At 44.9% G+C, this 21497-nt stretch overlaps 1 protein-coding gene across 1 annotated transcript in view; it reads left to right on the top strand.

Annotated features, from left to right (window-relative positions):
- The window catches only part of LOC116551681 (nuclear body protein SP140-like), an 85025-nt gene extending 64032 nt beyond the window's left edge, over nt 1-20993 (top strand). Inside the window, exons 18-26 of the mRNA XM_032277959.1 lie at nt 1718-1860; nt 3649-3690; nt 6788-6829; nt 17725-17840; nt 18533-18641; nt 18943-19020; nt 19235-19378; nt 20370-20493; nt 20587-20993. Of these exons, the coding sequence (XP_032133850.1) occupies nt 1718-1860; nt 3649-3690; nt 6788-6829; nt 17725-17840; nt 18533-18641; nt 18943-19020; nt 19235-19378; nt 20370-20468 (773 nt within the window). The 3' untranslated portion in view covers nt 20469-20493; nt 20587-20993. The remainder of the gene's footprint in view (nt 1-1717; nt 1861-3648; nt 3691-6787; nt 6830-17724; nt 17841-18532; nt 18642-18942; nt 19021-19234; nt 19379-20369; nt 20494-20586) is intronic.
- Nucleotides 20994-21497: the final 504 nt, after the last annotated feature.

The following is a 21497-nucleotide window of genomic DNA, read 5'->3' as shown; positions in this document are numbered from 1 at the left end:
GCAGGGTGCTTGGCTTAGGGTGACAGTCTCAGGTTTTAAAATTAGGAAGCCTGAGTTCCAGCCTTGGCTGTGCCAGGAATGACTGTTCCATTCTAAGTAGAGAAGGGGGCCTTTCTGAACCTGAAATTTCTCATCCAAGAGAGGGAAGAATAATTGAACACCTGCCTCATGATATAGCTGTGAGAACTAATTTACATATTGATGTAAAATACATAAATTTACATGTTTTTATTGTAAATTATAAGAAACTTTGCAAAAAATGTCTATTAGAATGGCCATCATCTCAGACTACTTGTAATATGACTCTTTGGATGCCAATTAATAGAAATGTTTGCATTGTGACTAGTTTTAAACAGCTTTACTGAGATATAGTTCACATATCATACAACTCGCCACTTAGAGTGTACAAATCAACTATTTTTTGTATATCCCCAGAATTGTACAGTCATCATTATCCTCTAATTTTAGAACAATGTGCTCCCCACTAAAAAAAAAAAACCCTTGTCAATTAGCAGTCAATGTCCATTCCCACCTAAGCAGCCACTAATCTATTTTCTGCTCTATAAGTTTGCCTATTGTAGGCCTTTCTGTAAATGGAACTCTATAATACATGCCCTTTCTTGACTGCCTTCGTTCACTGAGCATGATATTTTCAAAGTTCATCCACAGTGAATGTATTAGTACTTCATTCCTTTTATTGACAAATAATATATTTCATTGTATAGATATACTACATTTTGTTTATAAACTCATTATTTGGAACTATTTTCACTCTTTGGCTATTATAAATAATGCTGTTTTGAACATTTGTGTAGCAAGTTTTGTGTGAACATATTTCAGCTCTTTTGGGTGTATATTCAAGAGAGGAATTACTAAGTCATATGGTAATTCTGTGTTTAACTTATTGAGGAATCACCAGTGTTTTCAACAGTGGCTGCACTATTCTATATTCCCACCAGCAGTGTTTGAAGGCTCCAATTTCTCTACATGCTCACCAACCTTGTTATTGCCTGTGTGTGTGTTTTTTTTATTACACTCATCCTAGTGGGTGTGACATGGTATCTCATTGTGGCTTTCCTTTGTGTTTCCTTAATGACTAATGGTGTTGAGCATGTGGCTATCTTTTACATAAACATTAAATTTTTTATTGGATAACATTTCACAATTAGTTTTTAAATATCAGCTACCCATGATTGCAGAGATGTGAAAATCTCTGTTCAATAATGCCATTCAACTGCACAAAATATGTTATCATTGAGAGTGCAGATGTTGCTGGAGTGGCCCCCTGAGCCATAGGGCACCCATCTTAGACCGTAGCCAGAAGTTGAGGATTCTGCCTCCAACATTGCCCTCAGAGCCATCTGGAGACTCAGGCCTGGTCTCTACTTCCAAATTTGAATAGCAATTTGGAATCCTCTTATCTTTCAGAATCACTTGCTTTTCCTTCTGTAAGTGCTTTTGAAACACTTAAAAGGATGCTCTTGATGATAACTATTACTTTCTTCATGGATGAAAGTCAAAGAAATGTGTACCCTCACAGGAAATATCCTTAGAGGGAACTTTCAGGCTGGATTTGGGGCCTCTGAAGGTTGAGAGGGAAGGCCAGACCCTCCTGCTGTTGATCTGGATCACAAATTGTGTGATCAGTTGGTGAGTGGCCACAGTCTGAGCACTGGGAACAAAGAGGGCTCAGGATCAACTTACCCTGGTCTTACAGGAATCTTGGTGAAGTGTATACAGAGTGAGGATGGAAATTGGTTCACGCCCAGCGAATTTGAAATCAAAGGAGGCCATGCAAGATCAAAGAACTGGAGGCTGAGTGTGCGCTGTGACGGGTGGCCCCTACGATGGCTGATGGAGGTATTCCAGTGACAAAGGGCCAGACCTGTGCCCCTTCTTGTTGTTCCCTAATAATGAGGTCACTGTTTATTCACCAAATGTGTGTTAGGTCATAGCTAAAGCCTTGATTCCAGTGAGTTTATCCTCTCACTCAGGAGAGGGACTCCACATTCATAACGCAGTGCAGCACATCCATGTTGTACCAGGGACTCCATCAGGATAGACACAGCAGCTTGGAGGAGGGAAGGGTCAGTCTGACTAGGGTGCATGCAGACAGCTTTGTGCACTGAAAAAAAGAAAAGAGTTGGTAGTCAAAAAGTGGAGGAAGACACTTCAGAGAAAGAATGGCATACAAGCCAGAATGGCATGAAAACTATAACCATGGCAAAAGTAGCTTTGCGGATTTTTTTTTTTTTTTTTTTTTTGAGACGGAGTTTCGCTCTGTTACCCAGGCTGGAGTGCAATGGCGTGATCTCGGCTCAGCGCAACCTCCGCCTCCTGGGTTCAGGCAATTCTCCTGCCTCAGCCTCCTGAGTAGCTGGGATTACAGGCACGCGCCACCATGCCCAGCTAATTTTTTGTATTTTTTTTTTTTTAGTAGAGACGGGGTTTCACCATGTTGACCAGGATGGTCTTGATCTCTTGACCTCGTGATCCACCTGCCTCGGCCTCCCTAAGTGCTGGGATTACAGGCGTGAGCCACCGCGCCCGGCCTAGCTTTGCGGATTTACATAGACAGGTTGTGTGCAATTAGGCATAATCCAACAATTGGAGCAGTTTGTAGAGAGCTTTAATGCCAGGCAGAAGAGATCAAAGCTATAACTGAGATAACAAGGATTCAGTGAAATCTTTTAGGATTGGAAATGACATTTAGTATAATATTTTATTTTATTTTATTTATTTGTAGGAGACAGTCTTGCTCTGTCACCCAGGCAGGAGTGCAGTGGCTCAATCTCGGTTCACTGCAACCTCAGCCTCACAGGTTCAAGTGATTCTTGTGCCCCAGCCTCTCAAGTAGCTGGGACTACCGTCATGCACCACCCTGCCAAGGCTAATTTTTATATTTTTAATAGAGACGAGGTTTCGCCATGTTGGCCAGGCTGATCTCAAATTCCTGACATCAAGTGATCGGCCCTCCTCAGCCTCCCAAAGTGCTGGGATTACAGGAAACAGCCACTGCACCTGGCCATAAAACAGTATTTTAGGCAGCCATCAGGCTTTCCCCACTAGCAAACCTATACTCAATCTAGAATGCTCAGCTCAAGTGTTACCCCTTCCTGAATGTTCATTGAGCTGGCCATGGATAATCCCTTCCCAGGACTCCTGAGCCCTCTGCTAAGGCCTTTCATTCGCTGTTTTATATTTATTCTTTTGTGAGTGCTTTTTGTCTGTAGACCCCTTTTGGTTTTCCCATCTTCATGTGTCCAAGATCGGAGTGACTGACACCCAGTAGCATGCAGTAAGTGTGTGCTGCTCAAATAGCTCTGGTATAGGGACTCCAGCTGGAGTGGCACTGGTGGGACTGGAAAAGAGGTGATAGATGGTATGAGATTACTAAAACTTCTTAGGATTTAGTAAAGAAGCACAAGAAAAGGGAAAATTGTGCTGAAGATGATTTTCTGGCTTCTATTGATTAAAGTATAGAAGCAGCACAGGGGAAGAGAGGGAGATGGTTTCTCATTCAGACACCTTGGGTTGGAGCTGGCAGTGGAACATTCAGGTAGAAATATTTGGGAGGAGGTTGGAAATGCCAGACTCACAGAACAGAAACACAGGCTGACCATGTACCTGAATCTTTTTGTCTTTCAGAATGGATTTCTGCATAATCCTCCAAGAACTAGGAAAAAGAAGGTAAGTATTACATAACTTTCTACAGGTTCTTGTCACATAACTGATTTAATACGCATAAAATCTTCTTTTATGGGGTCTGAAATTGGGTATTTATAATTAAGCTTCCACCTTCTCCACTACCCACCTTAAAACATTTTTTTTGGTATATGCCTTCAGAGTTACTAATTTGAACGGTAAATATATATGAAGCTAGGCCCTCTTTGGATTAAACAATTTCATATGAAGATGATAAGGAACCATCAAAATAGACCTCCCGGATCTGTTTTTTGCAATAGGTGCAGATGCTTTAAGAGTGTCAAAGTTGAAAAGTCAAACATGGTCATCAGATACATAAAAATATTTCAAAATAAGGTGAAAGAAATCATCTTCAACTCAAATTTCAGATTTTTTTCATTGAAGTTACTATTTTCTAACTTTAGTGAAATCAGATGGAGCAGATGTTTGCTCACATTTGAGACATATATGAAACCATTTATCATTTCATGAAATAGCCAACAAAAAGAATATTTATTTTCTGATCCTTCACATCCTCTTTCATCTTCCAAAAAAATGTACACAAAGACACACCTAATATCTTCCCCAGGGGACATTATTTCCCATTACCAGGATGGTACCACTGGGGAGGAAGGTCTCTGAAGGTAGATGTATTTTGTAGAAGGGGCTGATCAGGAAAATCTTTTATGTTGATGCCACCTCTTTGGCTCTGCCAGAGGGACTGTGCAGACCTGCTTTTTATCTGTGAAACTGATTTTTCCCTCTCTTGAAGAATGCAGCAAACAAATAGGTTAAGTGCAGTGTAGATTCAGGACAAGGTGATAGTTTTTCCAAGACGGTATGAATGAGAACCTGAGAAGGGGGAGGGAAAAGTGTCATCCTTATGCACTTCAGGTAGAAATATGCATTTAAGACACTCACAGCCTTCTAAAACAGCCACTGGGCTTCATATTCTACTGGGAATCTGCGATCCAGGCCTTTGCATTATCCGATGTTCTGGCTGATTTGAACTCTCAGCCACTGAGACATTTCATCCACTGGGTTTCCTGAAGGGAAACTATTATGTCACCTATTGAGTGAGTACACTAAAGACCAGCATCTCTACCTTTCCCTGGGTGCCATGAGAAACTCAGTCTAGATGACCCAAATGAACTGGCAATTGCCAACTCACTGACTCTCTTCCAATTCTGGGGTGTAACACTTTGCAGCAACAAGCTGCCATTGCCTCTACATTTTGTGTCTCCTCGTGGAGAGAACAGAAGCTCCCTTAAGTGGCAGATCTCAGGAACCATTATGAACTCCATGGATCCTCTGTGCCTCTCAGAGCTTCTCTTACTTATAGAGCCACTTGGCTTCTGGAAACTTCAGTGTCACTATCAGTGCCACATGATAGCATCTCTGCTCAGGCTCATGACAAGGGCCACATAAACCTTTTTATGGCAGCTGAGGTGTTGTAAAACAATAGGATATACTCAGCCAGAATAATCGTTGTGTGTAATGTTTGCTTAAGAGACTCTAGTAATTTTTGTGAGATAATATTCATTTATTCACCCATTCAACATATAATTATCAAGCACATACTAAATGCCAATAACCATCACAGAAGATTGACCTCAAAAATTATTTCAGGCCAGGCACAGTGACTTGAGCCTACAATGCCAGCATTTTGAGAGGCTGAGATGGGAGGATGACTTGAGCCCAAGAATTTGAGACCAACCTGGGCAACATAGTGAGATACTCCTTCTACCAACAAACAAACAAACAAAAAAGAAACAAAAACCTAGGCATCATGGTGCACACCTGTAGTCCCACCTATTCAGGAGACTGAGGTGGGAGGATCACTTGAGGCTGGGAGGTCAAAGCTGAAGTGAGCTGCGATTTTATCATGGCACTCCAGCCTGGGTGACAAAGTGAGACTCTGTGTCAAAAAAAAAAAAAAAAAAGATTGTTTTAATTTTATTGTAAACATGGATGAATTACAAATGGGGTGGGATGGGAGATTCTAGGCTAGTCAGAGAGGCAGTCAGGGACAAGGTCACCTCTTAGATGCTTGTCCTTTGGATCACACTTGTTTATGGCCTCTGTTGCCAGGGGTATAGACAAAAGCTGAGCCTGTCTGTATCCCAGAAGGGAAGGATGCCAAGTCATGCAGTGGATACCCAAAAGCAATCTAAATAAATCTAGTGGGTTACCTCTGAAAATTCAGTCAACCTGACATCTTTTTGTGACTTGTATAGAAGGGTTAGAGGAGGCTTTCAGGAAGAAGAACTGCAGCACAGAGGAACTTGGAGGCATTTTATCACCAGGGCTCTGTCCCTAGAGGGGCTGGAGAAAGTGGTGTTCTTCTCTGGGACACTTCCATGGCCTCCAGGACTCTGGGCCCTAGGTCCCTGGAGGCTGTGGGGGATGAGTCCTCAGCCTGATTATTATTGCAGCTCCTCTGGGTGGGATGACACAAAGTCCAAGTTTAGGAGATATGACTGAGGGCCCCTTGGAGTAGGAGGACAAGTAGAGTTTCTCTGACTTGGCCTTTGCAAACTAGGTCCAGACTCCCTGCAGGGAATGGGACTTGCATTGGGCTGAACGGTAATACTTCAGCACTTTTCATTCTCTCAGTAGATATGTAGGTCCATAAAATCAGGTGTGAGGTAAAGGGAAGACTGTTTAAAAAAACTAAAACTTTAGACAAAATAAACTTAATAGTATTTATTGGAGCAAAGAGCAAGTCATGAATTGGGCAGCACAGAGAACAAGGAGAAGTTTAGAGAGCTCTTCTGCAGCAGTCCAGACAGTGAGGCCAACACAGGAGTAAGACAGAAACTATATTAATTAGCATCATGGAAAGATGCTAATTAGAGGTTAGATGGCGGATTCTAGTTGGCAAGTCTCTAGTTTCATTTTACTGTTTCCATCAGGTTTCAGTTTGCTTACTTAGGAACTTAAAGCACTGGAGCCACCCCAGCCTGCTAGCCTTCTTATCTTCCCAATTATTTTTTACAACTCGTTCCTGAATCCCTTCAAAGATGACTATTTAAATTTAAATAAGTGATAGATGGAAACAACACATTCAATATTATAAATCAATCTTTCTTTCTTTCAACAGAGAATACTGAAGTCTCACAATAATACCTCAGTTGACCCTTGTGTAAGTACAAATTCTGAACTATTACTCCCAGTATGTCCCACTCCTTTCTCCAGGCATATGTTCTGTGTCATGACTGCTGTTCCCTGAAGCATGTTCAGTCTCAGTTGGAGTATGTTGCTCTGTGTGATGAGCAAAGAATACCAGATGCATCCCCCAAGCCAGGCAGATGTGTCTGGGCTTGGCTGTCTCAGTGTGAAAGCATTCTTTCCCTTTGTTTCAGTGGAAACATTCCAATGTTCTTATTTCCCCTGGATAGTGAGTATGGGAGGCTGAGCTCTAGACCACTGAGGTCTCTAGAGACAAAGCTTGAAGTGGTAATAGATAGGGCCGGCCTGGTGATTAGGGGGAAGGAGCAAATGTGAGAGGATAACAGCATTTTCAGGTAAGTGGTGTGGATGAAAGGGAAAATCCTGAAAATGCACTCCAAGGTGCAGGTAGAGCTAAAGATGGTCTTAAGCATCAGCCAGAAGGAACAGGCCAGGCCAAGCTATTATGTTCAATGTGTGGAGCCTGTCATTAGTTCGGTAAAGGAATGGCTCAGGGAAGCCATTAGAGTGCTGAGCTGGTTAGAACTGAAACCATCATGACCCAGCAAATCATGAGGCATTTTTACTCAACTGCTTATCTGGTGCTCGGTACTATGCAAACCTTCTGATCCCATGGGCCCCATCCATTCTCTGCTTGCTATATGGCTGCCTGCTTTGGGTTCTGCTGAAATCATAGATGAGTCCCTTCTGTAAATGAAGTCATGGTTTGATTCTTTTCATTGCAGTGAAATGTCTATTTTAGGCAGGGTCACCTTCTTGGACAACTGTAGGGGGCAGCACTCACACAGAATATCATGCAATAACACTGACACATGATACTTAACAGAAGAGGGATAAGCAAATAGTTTTATTATTATTATTATTATTATTTTTTTTTTTTGAGACGGAGTTTCGCTCTTGTTACCCAGGCTGGAGTGCAATGGCGCGATCTCGGCTCACCGCAACCTCCACCTCCCAGGTTCAGGCAATTCTCCTGCCCCAGCCTCCTGAGTCGCTGGGATTACAGGCACGCGCCACCATGCCCAGCTCATTTTTTGTATTTTTAGTAGAGACGGGGTTTCACCATGTTGACCAGGATGGTCTCGATCTCTTGACCTCGTGATCCACCCGCCTCGGCCTCCCACAGTGCTGGGATTACAGGCTTGAGCCACCGCGCCCGGCCGCAAATAGTTTTATATACACCTTACCTCCAAAGCAATCCTCCAACAAGATTTAGGTCTTATCCACACTGATTTGATGCTCAGCCAATTCAGAGGCTCACGAATGGTTAAAACAGCCCTGGAGGTCAGTGTTTGTGTGGCTGATTTTGTATGGGCTAGACATGGAGGTTTAGGTTTCACAGCCAACAGCCAGATGTATGTGGGGAAAAGAGTGAAACAGTTCCAGCAAAGGCATGGTCACCTCTGTTAATAAGTTTTCCAAGGCCAGTAACAACATTGACTTGTAACATCCTCATGTCTCCATAACCAGACTTTGCTCAGGTTGTATCTCAAATTGTCGTGCGGCCTGGAATCACCTGAAGAGCTTTAAAAAATATATTGTTTCCTGTATCCCACTTCTGGGGAAATTCTAATTTAATCAGTCTGCACTACTTATGACTTGAACATTAGGATTTTTTTTTTTTTTTTTTTTTTTAGACGGAGTTTCGCTCTTGTTACCCAGGCTGGAGTGCAATGGCGCGATCTCGGCTCACCGCAACCTCCACCTCCTGGGTTCAGGCAATTCTCCTGCCTCAGCCTCCTGAGTAGCTGGGATTACAGGCACGCGCCACCATGCCCAGCTAATTTTTTGTATTTGTAGTAGAGACGGGGTTTCACCATGTTGACCAGGATGGTCTCGATCTCTTGGCCTCATGATCCACCCGCCTCGGCCTCCCAAAGTGCTGGGATTACAGGTGTGAGCCACCGAGCCTGGCCTCGAACATTAGGATTTTTTAAAGATCCCCAGATTTACCAATTCTGATACATAGAATTGCCCATTCTGTCACAAAGAAGAACATCAGTGCCTGTGCGTCAACCGTGACCCATTGATTCAGAATCTCTCATGTTGGATTCAGGACATTAGCATTTTGTATACTCTCCTGAGATGAGTCTAATGCATAGCCAGGCCAGCAACCAAAGAACCAGAGAAATCAAATCTCTTCTTGAAAAGATATGGGTTTGGAAGGGGGGAAAAAGGCATATAAGAGGCAGGACTTACTTGCTCCTCCTACTCAGATGGACAGAACAGCATGTTGAGAGTCACACTGTAAACTTTTGCTACAGGAATCACCACAGGAATATACCAGCAAAACTGAAGGAATCACAAACCCTTTGAAAGAAGTAGCTTGCCACTGCAAATTCCATGAGACAGCCAAAAAACTGTGGGTTCCCAAAGTGTGAGAAGGAGAAAGTCCATCTCTGAACACACATCCTCACTGGGGAACCTAGAAATCCAGATCACAGGAGAAGGATTTAACCTAACCTAGACCTGAAATGAATTTAGGGAGCTGGCTGAAATATAAAAGTAGAAATAGCAGCAGGAAGAGCTGTCTCCCCCAAGGACCCTTGTAGGCAGGTCCCCAGGGAAGTCATTTCTGACTTTATCTCACAGAAGTCCTTGGGGAGGGCAGCCAGTACAATTTGGGGAGGGCCATGGGGAGAAGGAGGCTTCCAGCCAAACTTTGTGGTTATTTTGACCAATCACAAATTTTCCTGGTCAGAATCTGAAGGGTGTGAACCTGAAGTACAGTTATAAGCACAGAAGCCAAGGCAGACAGGGAGGGGTGAGACCTGAAAGCCCTGCTTGCTTTCTCAATGGGGAGGCTTGTAGCCTGGGGCAAGATCTTAGCTCCAGGCAAAGGAGGCCTGGATGTAAATTTGGCTCTGTTGGCTGTTGGGGCACCACGGTGGTGGGAGTGAGACTGGCCTTTCTGGCTGCCTGGGAGCTGGGTAAGGCCTGTCACTGCTGGCTTCCCCTACTTTTCTAGCAAACTGTATGAAGCAGCAGAGGCAGCCATAATCCCCTCTGGAACATAACTCCATTAGCCTGAGAACCACTCCCTCATCCCTGACAGTGGCCACAGCAAGCCCTGCCTGAGAGTCTGAGTTCAGACACACCTAACCCTGCTCCCAACTGATGGTCTTTCTCTACCTGCCCCTGGAGCTGAAGACAAAAGACTCATGGGAGATCTGTGACCTCAGCCTTCACCTGAGAAACCTAAATACTTATCCAGTGACCTGAGGTCAAGCTTGTATCTCCCCCGTACTTGCAGCTGATGCACTTTTGAAAGTGCCACCTCCTGGCTGAAGGCCAGACAACTCAAGTCATGACAGCCACTCGTAACAGAACAACCTTGCTGCAGGAAGGAGAAAACAACAGTGCATTCTACTGCCTTAACATCCTGGCTCACCAGAGGTCCTGAGTCTGTCCGTGTGACAACTTCACTGTTAGCATAACCAGCATTTGAGAAAACCAGTGCACTAAACAAAACTATGACCAAGGACTCTCACAGAATCCACTTCACTCCTCTGCTGCCTCCACGAGAGCCAGTGCTAGTACCTACAATTGGGAGGACTGAAGACAGAAAAAGTCATAGGAACCTTTACAGATATTCCCTAGTACTAGCCCAGAACCCAATAGCTCTGCTGGGTGGCCAGACCCAGAAGAACAATAACAATCACAGCAGTTTGGCTCTCAGGAAGCTCCATCCCTATGGGAAAGGGGAGCACACCACATTAAGGGATCACTCTGTGGGACAAGAGAATCTGAACAGCAGCCCTTGAGTTAGAGATCTTTCCTCTAACATAGTCTACCCAAATGAGAAGGAACCTGAAAAACAATTCTGAAATGGCAAAACAAGTTTCTATAACATCCCCAAAAGATCACATTAGCTCTCCAGCAATGGATCCAAACCAAGAAGAAATCTCTGAATTGCCAGAAAAAGAATTCAGAAAGCTGATTATTAAGCTACTCAAGGAAGAACCAGATAAAGGTATAAAGCAACTTAAAGGAATTAAAATAAAAATAGAGGATATAGATAAAAAAGTCTCCAGAGAAATAGATGTCATAAATAAAAATATATTAAAACTTCTGGAAATGAAAGACATGCTTAGAGAAATACAAAATACACTGGAAAGTTTCAACAATAGACTAGAGTGAGTAGAAGAATGAACTACAGAACTTGAAGACAAGGCTCTCAAATTAACCCAATCCAACAAAGAAAAATAACTTTCTAAAAAATCAACAAAGCCTCCATGAAGTTTAGAATTATGATAAATGACCAAACCTAAGAATAATTGGTGTTCCTCAGCAAGAAATCTAAAAGTTTGGAAAACATATTTGAGGGAATAATCAAAGAAAACATTGCTGGCCTTTCTAGACAGTTAGACATCCAAATACAAGAAGCTCGAAGAACATCTGGAAAATTTATCAGAAAAAGATAATCACCCAGGCAAAGAGTCATCATGTTACCTAAAGTCAAGACAAAGGAAAGAATCTTAAGAGCTATGAGGCAAAAGCATCAGCTAACTTACAAAGAAAAATCTATCAGATTAACAGCAGATTTCTCAGCAGAAACCCTACAAGTTAGAATGGATTGGGATCCTATCTTTAGTCTCCTTAAACAAAGTAATTATTAGTCAGGAATTTTGTATCCAAGAAACTAAGCTCATAAACGAACGAAAGATAAAGTCTTTTTCAGACAAACAAATGCTGAGAGAATTCACCACTACCAAGCCAGTGCTACAAGAACTGGTAAAAGAAATTCTAAATCTTAATACATTAAAATATACCAAAATAGAACCCCCTTAAAGCATGAATATCATAGGGCCTATAAAAAAAAAACACACACACAGTGAGAAAATAAGGTATTCAGGCAAATCCATAGCCAACATAATACTGAATGGGGAAAAGTTGAAAGCATTCCCACTGAGAACAGGAACAAGACAAAGATGACTACTTTCACTCCTTCTATTCAACATGATACTGGAAGTCCTTGCCAGAACAATCAGACAAAAAAAGGAAATAAAGGGTGTCCAAATCAGCAAAGGGGAAGTCAAACTGTTGCTGGTCGCCAATATGATCATATACCTAGAAAATCCTAAGGACTCATCCAAAAACCTCCTAGATCTGATAAAGGAATTCAGTAAAGCTTCAGGATACAAAATTAATGTCCACAAATCAGTAGCACCACTATACACTAGCAACGACCAAGCTGAGAATCGAATCAAGAACTCAACTCCTTTTACACTAACTGCAAAAAATTAAAATGCTTAGGAATATACCTAACCATGGAGGTAAAAGACCTCTACAAACTACAAAAAACTATAAAACTCTGCTGAAAGAAATCACAGATGACACAAACAAATAGAAACATGTCCCATGCTAATGGATGGGTAGAATCAATATTGTGAAAATGATCATACTGCCAATAGCAATCTACCAATTCAGTGTAATTCCCATCAAAATACCATGATCATTTTTCACAGAACTAGAGAAAACAATCCTAAAATTAATATAGAACCAAAAAAAGAGCCTGTGTAGCCAAAGCAAGACTAAACAAAAAGAACAAATCTGGAGGCATCACATTACCTGATTTCAAACTATACTACAAGGCTATAGTCACCAAAAACAGCACAGTCTTGGTATATGTACTGTGTACTGAGAATATAGCAGTACTGACATATAGACCAATGGAATGGAAGAGAGAACTCAGAAATAAAGCCAAACATTTATAGCCAACTAACTTTTGACAAAGCAAACAAAAGCATAAAGGGGGAAAAGGTTACCCCATTCAACAAATAGCACTGGCATAATTGGTAAGCCAAATTTAGAAGAGCGAAGCTGTATCCTCATTTCTCACCTTATACAAAATTCAACTCAAGATGGATCAAAGACTTAAATCTAAGACCTGAAACCATAAAAATTCTAGAAAATAACATCGGAAAAACTCTTCTAGACATTGGCTTAGGCAAAGAGTTCAGGACCAAAAACACAAAAGCAAATGCAAGAAAAACAAAGATAGATGGGACTTAATTAAATTAAAAAGCTTCTATACAGCAAAAGAAATAATCAGCATAGTACACAGAAAACCCACAGAGTGAGAGAAAATATTTGCAAACTATGCATCTGACAGAGGACTAATATCCAGAATCTACAAGGAACTCAAAGAAATCAGCAAGAAAAAAGCAAATAAGCACATCAAAAAATGGGCTAAGGACATGAATAGACAATTCTCAAAAGAAGATATACCAATGGCCAATGAACATGAAAAAATGCTCAGCGTCACTATCAGGGAAATGCAAATCAAAACCACAATGCAATATCACCTTACTCCTGTAAGAATGGCCATAATTTAAAAATAAAAAAATAATAGGTGTTGGCATGGATATGGTGAAAAGGAAACACTTTTACCCTTCTGGTGGGAATGTAAACTAGTATAACCACGATGGAAAGCAGTACAGAGGTTCTTTAAAGAACTAAAAGTAGATCTACCATTTGATCCAGCGATCCCACTACTGATGGCAGTGGCAGACTGTCTGAAGTGGCTGCTGCCATGAAGCTGGCCCTGGGCACCTGCCTCTGGGAGCCACTGCAATGGGGCTAGGCCCAGCTGCCCACCGGTAGGGTAGTAGCATGGTCAGGCAGGGAGGGGTGAGCAGAGAGAGGCCCCAAGGTGGAGCTGGGCCAGTGGTGGTTCTGCACTTGCATGGGGCTAGGGTCTGAACTTGGAGCAGTGGCCGCGCTTCAGGGGCCAGGATGGGAAGTGGGAGTGGTGCCCACTTCCAGCACTCAGCTAGCTATGTGGCCACTGCATCCACCCTGCCTACAGCGCCAGGCTCCTGCACCTTGCAAGAGTCTAAGCAAAGGGCCCCCAGAGGCCGTGTCCCTAGGATTTTCCCCGAGTTAGAGTGACTGCTGAGCCTGGTGCTCCCAACAGCCGAGACTGGGGCCCTAGTCCACTCTTGGAGGTTCCCCCTGGCAGGGTTACAAGCCAGGAGAGGGGGTACCCCAAATCGTCCCTGAGCCTTGGGGCCACAGGAGGAACTTGCAGCAAAGTCACCCCTGCCCCAGACACCTGCTGGGGCCCGGCAAGCGCTGGAGACCCCAACCCAGGATGCAAGGAGGTAGACAGGGCAACAGGAATTGGCTGCAGGCGCAGCAGTGGCAGCAGTGGGTCCCTTGTGCCCTGTGTCCATGGGATAGCTGACTGTGCCACCCTCACCCTCACACAGCTGGCAGGACCTGCTCCCAGGCCCAGAGCCTCTATCACAGCCTGGACTTCTCTCCCCACTGTGTCCTGGGAACCCACAAGCACCTCGCCAAAGGTGCAGCTGAGACCCACAGAACTGGCCCCAGAGTGTCCAGTTCCTTTGTGTGAGGTTGGCTGGAGCACTGTGCCATCTGCACCTCACCCACAACTGCTGCAGGAGACGCAGAGAAGGGGTGTGGCCAGGGCCTCCACACTCTGCAGAGCCAGGGACAAGCAGGAGCCCCGCCTCTCCCAAGTTGGCAGGAGAGGAGCTCTCCAGGTGCAACTGTAGATGCCCAGATCAAAACTGTAGGCCTGGGCCTCCCAGTACTCTTGAGGGCCCAGGAGGCCACCCTCCCCTTGCCACAGTAGGCTCAGGGGGTGTCTGCTTCCGCTGCCTGGCCCCTTCCTGCTCCCAGCATTTGCTCCAATCTTGGAGTGGGGTTGGGGCTGAGCCCAGATGTGATTGCAGCCCAGCTGAGTGTGCACATGCTTGGGGCAGAGCTGACACACCAGCCCCCTGCCGCCTCTGCCCCTCTGGACTTTGGGTGCTGATGAGCATAGGAGGGAGGTCAAGAATGGGCTGGGGGCAGCTCAGCGCTGGCCTGCAGGCGTCCCTTGGGGCAAGGGGCCTCGGCACCATGGGTGGTGGGGGAAGGCAGACAGGCTCCTGGGTGGGAAGAGACAGTCTCTGGTGAGGCACCACCTTCAGGCAAGGGAGGGCTTGAAGGCTGGGGAGTGGGCTGCCAATCCTATGGACCAGAGTGAGAACTTGTAATGCCTTTTCAAGGCCTCCTGATGGTTGCCCATGGACCAGTCAGCACACAGTTCCTCCCCTCTGAGCCCTATAAAAGCTCTGAACTCAGTCAGACTTGGAGAGAACATCCTGGATGACCAGCAGCAGAGAGGAGCTTCACACTCCAGGGACTACCTCCCAGCAGAGAGAAGCCAGCCACGCCAGGGCCTCCTCCTCTCTGCTGAGGGCTGAACACTCACCTGGACACCCTGGCTGCAGAAAGGAGCTACCCACGGTGGGTCTCTGAGCTGTTCTGCTCAGAATATCTCCTCTTCATCTTTCTCACCCTGCACTTGTCTGCATGCCTCATTCTTCCTGGTCGCAGGATAAGAACTCAGGATCCACCGAATGGCGAGGCTAAAGGAGCTGTAACACATGCCCCTTGCTTGCTGCATTGTGGGTGAAGAGAAGGAGAGAGGGGTCGCATTTCTTTGTGGAGTCCAGTCCTGGGAGCTCCCCGAGCCAGGGCTGTGACTCCCTTTTGGAGGCCCTGTGGTTCCTGGCATCTTCAAGCTTCCAGGTGCCACCACATTCCCTGTTGCCAGCCATGGAAGCTACTTGAAGGGTGCCTGGTCCAGACACAGTCTCACAGAGAGCCAGTGCCCATGCCAACACCTGGAGTTGCCTGCCCTTATGCAACGGCAGGCATGTCTGACTATGTGCATTGACTGTACCCCACGCTTGCTTACATACCCCTCCCAGCTCCATGCCTGACTTGCGCTTGGTAGGTGTGGGATCCAGGCTGGTAGCCTGAGCCAAGCGCAGCCTGCCAGGCCAAGTGGGTGGAAGGATCCCAGCAGGCCCGAGCAAAACTCAGGCAAAACTAGACCACAGAGATTTCTGGTAAGAAAAAGCAGCACCTCAAGGATTTCATAACATTACTGGGTATCTACCTAGAGGAAAAGAAGCCATTATATTAAAAAGACACTTGCACATGCATGTTTGTGTGTGTGTGTACATATGTACACATCCTATAGAATACTACTCAGTTATAAAAGGAGTGAAATAATGACATTTGTAGCAACCTGGATGGAGTTGGAGACCATTATTCTAAGTGAAGTAACTCGGGAACAGAAAATCAAACATCATATATTCTCACTTATAAGTTGGAGCCAAGCTATGAGGATGCAAAGGCATAAGAATGATACAATGGGCCTTGGGGACTGAGGGAAGTGTGGAAGGGAGCAAGGAATAAAAGATTACACACTGGGTACAGTGTACAGGGCTCTAGTGATGAGTTCACCAAAATCTCAAAAGTTACCACTAAAAAATGATACATGTAAACAAATACCACCTGTTACCCCAAAACGATTGAAATAATAATTTCTTAAAAAGGCTGAGGATTTGACATACTTAAGTTTTGGTACTTCATTCCCACCTAGGGTTCTGGAGATGATGGAACACGCAACATTTGTCACTGGACAGATGAGATTGAGAGCACTTTATTAGTCATATTTACTAATAGCCTGGTGGGGATGGGCAGGCATCCCACATCACACAGGGCCACATGGGGGATGTGCTCAGAAACAGAGGGAACAGCCAGTGGCTCTGGAGGATGGGCTGTCCCCTGCTTCCAGAAAGAGAGTGTGATTGGCTTGTTTGAAGAATTCCATGGCTGGGAGGGAAATGAAATCAGCTATTCAAAAATAAGCAGAACTTGCAAGCAGTCCTCTTGATCAAGAAGCCTTGGTAGGAAACCTTACCTGCCGCAGCAGAGCGGGGGCAGGACTTGTAGATTAGGCCGTTCTGCACCCTCCCAGTGTCACCAGATGTCCAGGCCGCACATAATATTGAACTGTAATTGCAGTCCTCATAGCACTTTTCCCTTGAACAAGGGGCTCAGTCACAGACCGGCTCTTTGTCATGAATACACATGTACTTACAATACAGCGTATGTGTATTGTTCTCTATATTTGCTCTATAAATTCTATTGGTTATTAGTGACTAGGATTTGCCCCACAACACGTGGATGGTAACCTTCCCGAATGAAATTAACCCTGGCTAAAGGTCTCACGTATTGAGACTGGTGAGAAATGTAGAATTGGCTGATTTACCATTCTTTTTGGAGAACATAGCACCAGCTCTTTTATGGGCCCAGGAAATGAAGGTAGGGCATCCATCTTCAACACTGTATGGTTGCTGTTACCACTGTCCCTGGTCATTAGAAATGACATCTTCACATCTTACAATCCAAGTTAGCTGAGTCATGGGGGAATCTTCTGCCAGGCTCCCAGAGCCAAAGAGCTCTGTGCTCCCCAGGGCCCCCCTAGTCATCTGCACCCATGGTCCTTTCCCCTCAGGGGTAGGCACACAGCCCTCCAGTCACAGAACCTACAGTCCAGGAACCCCTAACTAGGCCATCTCTTCAATTCATGGGGAACTTATGGCCAAGAATGTGGGAAGTGATGACATCTCAGAAGCTTATTCCATCATATGTAATTCTCCTTTTCACCAGTTGACTTGTGGTATAGGCAAATGGATATAATACTTTATTTCAACACCTGGTTTTATCTGCAGCATAATACAATTACTCAGATTCCTAAAAATCATCCTCTTGCTTTGTTGCTAGTCTTTTTGTGTTATAATCTCTGGTTTTATAAGGAAAACCTTTCAATTCTGACACATGCCCCTTCCTCCTGAACTTCACTACAGACTAGGATTTGTTCTGAAATCTCCATGCCGTGATTTTCCTGCATATCCCAATGAGAAGCATATGCCTGTCCACGCACGTTCACCCAAAGGCAGTGCCCAGAGGGGTGGCCTTCCTGAATCTGTCACAGGTGGCAGATCCCTGTGACGTGGACACTGTTTTATCTTCTAGATGAGAAACTTGGATGAGTGTGAGGTTTGCCGGGACGGAGGAGAGCTGTTCTGTTGTGACACTTGTTCAAGAGTCTTCCATGAGGACTGCCACGTCGCGCCTGTGGAAACTGAGAAGTGAGTGACATGCAGGCGCCTCTCTTTCGTCCTTTAAGGGACCCTTCCACCTGCCATGCGCTCTCCCCAGCAGAGTGCCTGCTTGTGTTTAGCTGGGGAAGGAGCAGGTTCCTTGGGTACTGGGACCCAGCAGTGTGATCCAGAGAGCAGTGGGAGACGCTGGCAGCAGGAGGTTAATGTTCTCTGTGCTCTCAGGGACACCTCCTCTGGTATGCTGAGGCCAGTGTTGGGGACCCTTTGCCTATATACTGGTATTGTCCTTTCCTTCAAGTTTTGCAGCAAGGTCTCCTGTCCAAAGGGGCTTGGGGACTATATTTTGTGCTTATTCATACAAGACAGGAAGCATGATCTCATTGGGCCGATGGAGGCCGAAGGTCCCTGGAGCTGAAAATCCAATTTCTGAAACTCAGGCCTGGTAAGCAGGGCTCCTTGTGCTTCCAGCAGCTTAGACAGAGAAAGGAGAGCCACACTCACAGTGACACCACCTTCCTCAGGCTTCCCACCTGCTGCTACCAATGACGCAAGGGAAAGGCCAATGGCTGGAGACCCCATGTGCAGTTCTTGCATACTCTGAGAGGTGTTCCCCTCCCTCCCATGGCTCAGGCCATCGGCCATTCGTGATGGCGGACAGTGGCAGCCACAGGGCATTTCCAGGGTCCCTGCCTTCTGCTCACCTAAGTTCAATCTCTCAGGACCCCGTGGAGTTGCATCTTCTGCAGGATGAAGGAGTCTTCAGGAAGCCAGCAGTGCTGTCAGGAATCTGAGGTCCTGGAGAGGCAGATGTGTCCTGAGGAACAGTTGGTGAGTCAGATGCAATGCCCAAACCTTCTCCTTTCCCCTCACACGTGAAAGCATGAACAAGTGCAGGGTCAGGGGAATGCACCAGAAGTGCGCTCTTCAGAGCCACACTTCAACTGCACTGATAGGCCACGACAACTTGTTTGCAGAAAAAATAACTCAGCCATGTCATGTCTGTTTCCAAGAGCCACACGCGTTAGAGAAACTTGTAGAAGAAGGGTGTGAGTCATGTGCTCTGTCTGGACAAGCATGTGGGCTCACTGTCTCCACGCTGCTTTTCATTTACGGCCTCTTTCTTTTGCAGAAATGTGAATTCCTCCTCTTGAAAGTCTATTGCTGTTCTGAGAGCTCCTTTTTTGCCAAGATTCCATATTATTATTATGTAAGTAACAACAGCAACCCATGATTACAGGCTGCCATGACATTGCCTGAAATGGGTCCTTGTGAGATTTGTGATCTTAATCCCGTGGAGCAAGAGCACATGCTGTCGTTAGTTACCTTCACTTTGTTGTATTTCTGCTGGATGTTATGGGAAGCCACAGAAGGTAGAGATTGAACTGTGCTGGTAGCCTTCCCACTGGTATTTTTGTCACCAGATTAGAGAGGCATGTCAAGGCCTGAAGGAGCCCATGTGGTTGGATAAAATCAAGAAGAGGCTGAATGAGCACAGTTATTCCCGAGTGGAGGGGTTTGTACGAGACATGCGCCTCATCTTCCAGAATCACAGGGCATCGTACAAGGTAGGTGGCTCTTCCTGCTTCCATCTGGTTTCTTTCCATTCTTCCCCTCATTTTCTGGTGCCTGGAAAATTTTAATTTCCCTCATCCTGTAATAAGCTTGCACAAGCAAGGGTTCTGAAAGTGAGTGATTTTTTTCAGTTCAGGTCTTAGCTCATCATAGCAAAGTAACAGTGAGTCAAAAGGTGTTCCTGCAACCAGAGCTCCAGGTTCCTGAGAGCTCATCCCCCACCTGCCCCAAGGTGACAGGAGCTCAGAGAGAGCAACTGAGTCCCGTCTGCTGCAGCATATAAAGAGAAGAATTTCATCTTATAGTGGTATTGTGCTTCTTATCTGCCCCTAACCTCAGGATTCCCAAACTCCAGATTTCTTTGCATGTGACTAGACCATATGGTTAACAGGGATTGCCAGCAAGGAGCAGAGGTGATAGAGAAAGGAACAGATCAGTGATCTTACCTTATGCCCTTCCACTATCTGAATTGGTGAAAGAGCATAGATTACTTTTCTAACCCACTGAAATAAGCAACCGAAGCCAAATAAGTAATAATCCCAACTATGAAAATAACTTCACTTTTCTGCCCTGTTAATAAGAAAGAATCATTCTGGTAAAAAACAGAAGTTACTCTTAGTTGCATGAGTTTTCAAGTTTAACCTGGTTAATGTAACTTAGCGTGTGTAAGACAAGAGTCCTATACTTAACAATATAGTGTATTTCACATTTCAGCATTGTTAAGAGAGTAAGTTTCAAATGTTCTCACCACAAAAAAATGATAACTATTTGAGGTGATGGATATGTTAATTAGTTTGATTTGATTATTCCACATAGCAGTCATAAATCACATTACTTTATACTCCAAAATATATACCATTATAAATTGTCAACTTACAGTACTTTATTTTTTAAAGACAAGAGTCCTGATCATTCTCAGTTGAAAGGTGTCTAATGACACTAATCATGGGGAACTTTGTTTTTGTCTTTATTATTTTTTTTCAGTACAAGGATTTTGGCCAAATGGGACTTCGACTGGAGGCTGAATTTGAGAAGAATTTGAAGGAAGTGTTTTCTATTCAGGAAACAAATGGGATTAATTAATTGGTTTAGTGGATGCCGAAGGCGTTCAGCAAATAGTACCCCAAAATATGCCACTTACTTCAAACTGAGAGCACTCGGACACAGCACATGCAGGGAGGGGCTTTTCTCTGAGCCTCCCTCATCTGCCCAAAGACGAATCCTCCAAAAGAAATTCAGTCATCATGAATCCCATCACCAACAATCTCATCAGCCAGGGAAGGGTAACTGGGACCACAGGGAGGGAGGTGGGAGGTGACACCAGCGCAGACAGACTGTCACCTCTTCTCCTGAGGGCTGCTCCAGACATTTATTACTCACAAGACCTTTTATCTGAAAAACCAGCCAAGCTTTATTCAGGACACACTTCTTTCCTTCCCCCTCCCACTCGTCTGGCCACCTCCCTGCAGAAGCCCCAGGCCCCCATTCTTTTCGATAGCTGAAGACGGTGTATGCATGTCAATCATCTGACCCTTCTTGGAGTCTTGTATTTCATGGGACTCCTGTGCAAACATATATGATTAAAATTTTTATCCTCCTCTTAATCTACTTATGGCAATTTAATTCATTCATAGCTCAGCCAACAAACCTAGCAAAGTAGAGGGAAGCCATTTATCACTCCCCTGCAAAACTGTTGGTATCCTGGTGCCATCTCCTCTTCTGGCCAGGTCTTTTCATCCACAACTGCTGAGTGGTGGCTGAGTGGTCTCCAGAGTATTACCCTGGGCCTAATGGAACCAGCTTCACCTGGAGGTGACACCCCGTGGCCTGAGGCTGACCCCCTTGCCTCAAAACAGTACCAACGATGTGGTGTGAGGCTACTCTGTGCTCCCAGAAATCAGGCTGGAGCTAGTCTCCAGCTGTGGCCACATCCAGGCTTAGATTTTGGCCACAAAATGCTGCTTCCCCTTCTCCCTTCTGAGTGAACGCTCACCATAAATCTCCTAAAGGGAGGTAAAGGGACTTCATCTCAGAATCTGCTTCTGGGGGTAAGATAATAGCCTAGGAAGCAAGCTCTGAGGACAGGTCTCTGGAGTTGGATCACTGTCTAGC

Source organism: Sapajus apella, unplaced genomic scaffold (assembly GCF_009761245.1).
Source record: "Sapajus apella isolate SASKATOON/1434 unplaced genomic scaffold, GSC_monkey_1.0 scaffold10, whole genome shotgun sequence".
In the NCBI taxonomy this organism is placed as follows: domain Eukaryota; kingdom Metazoa; phylum Chordata; class Mammalia; order Primates; family Cebidae; genus Sapajus; species Sapajus apella.
Note: the sequence above shows the minus strand (reverse complement) of the source record. Positions and strands in the feature narration are given on the sequence as shown.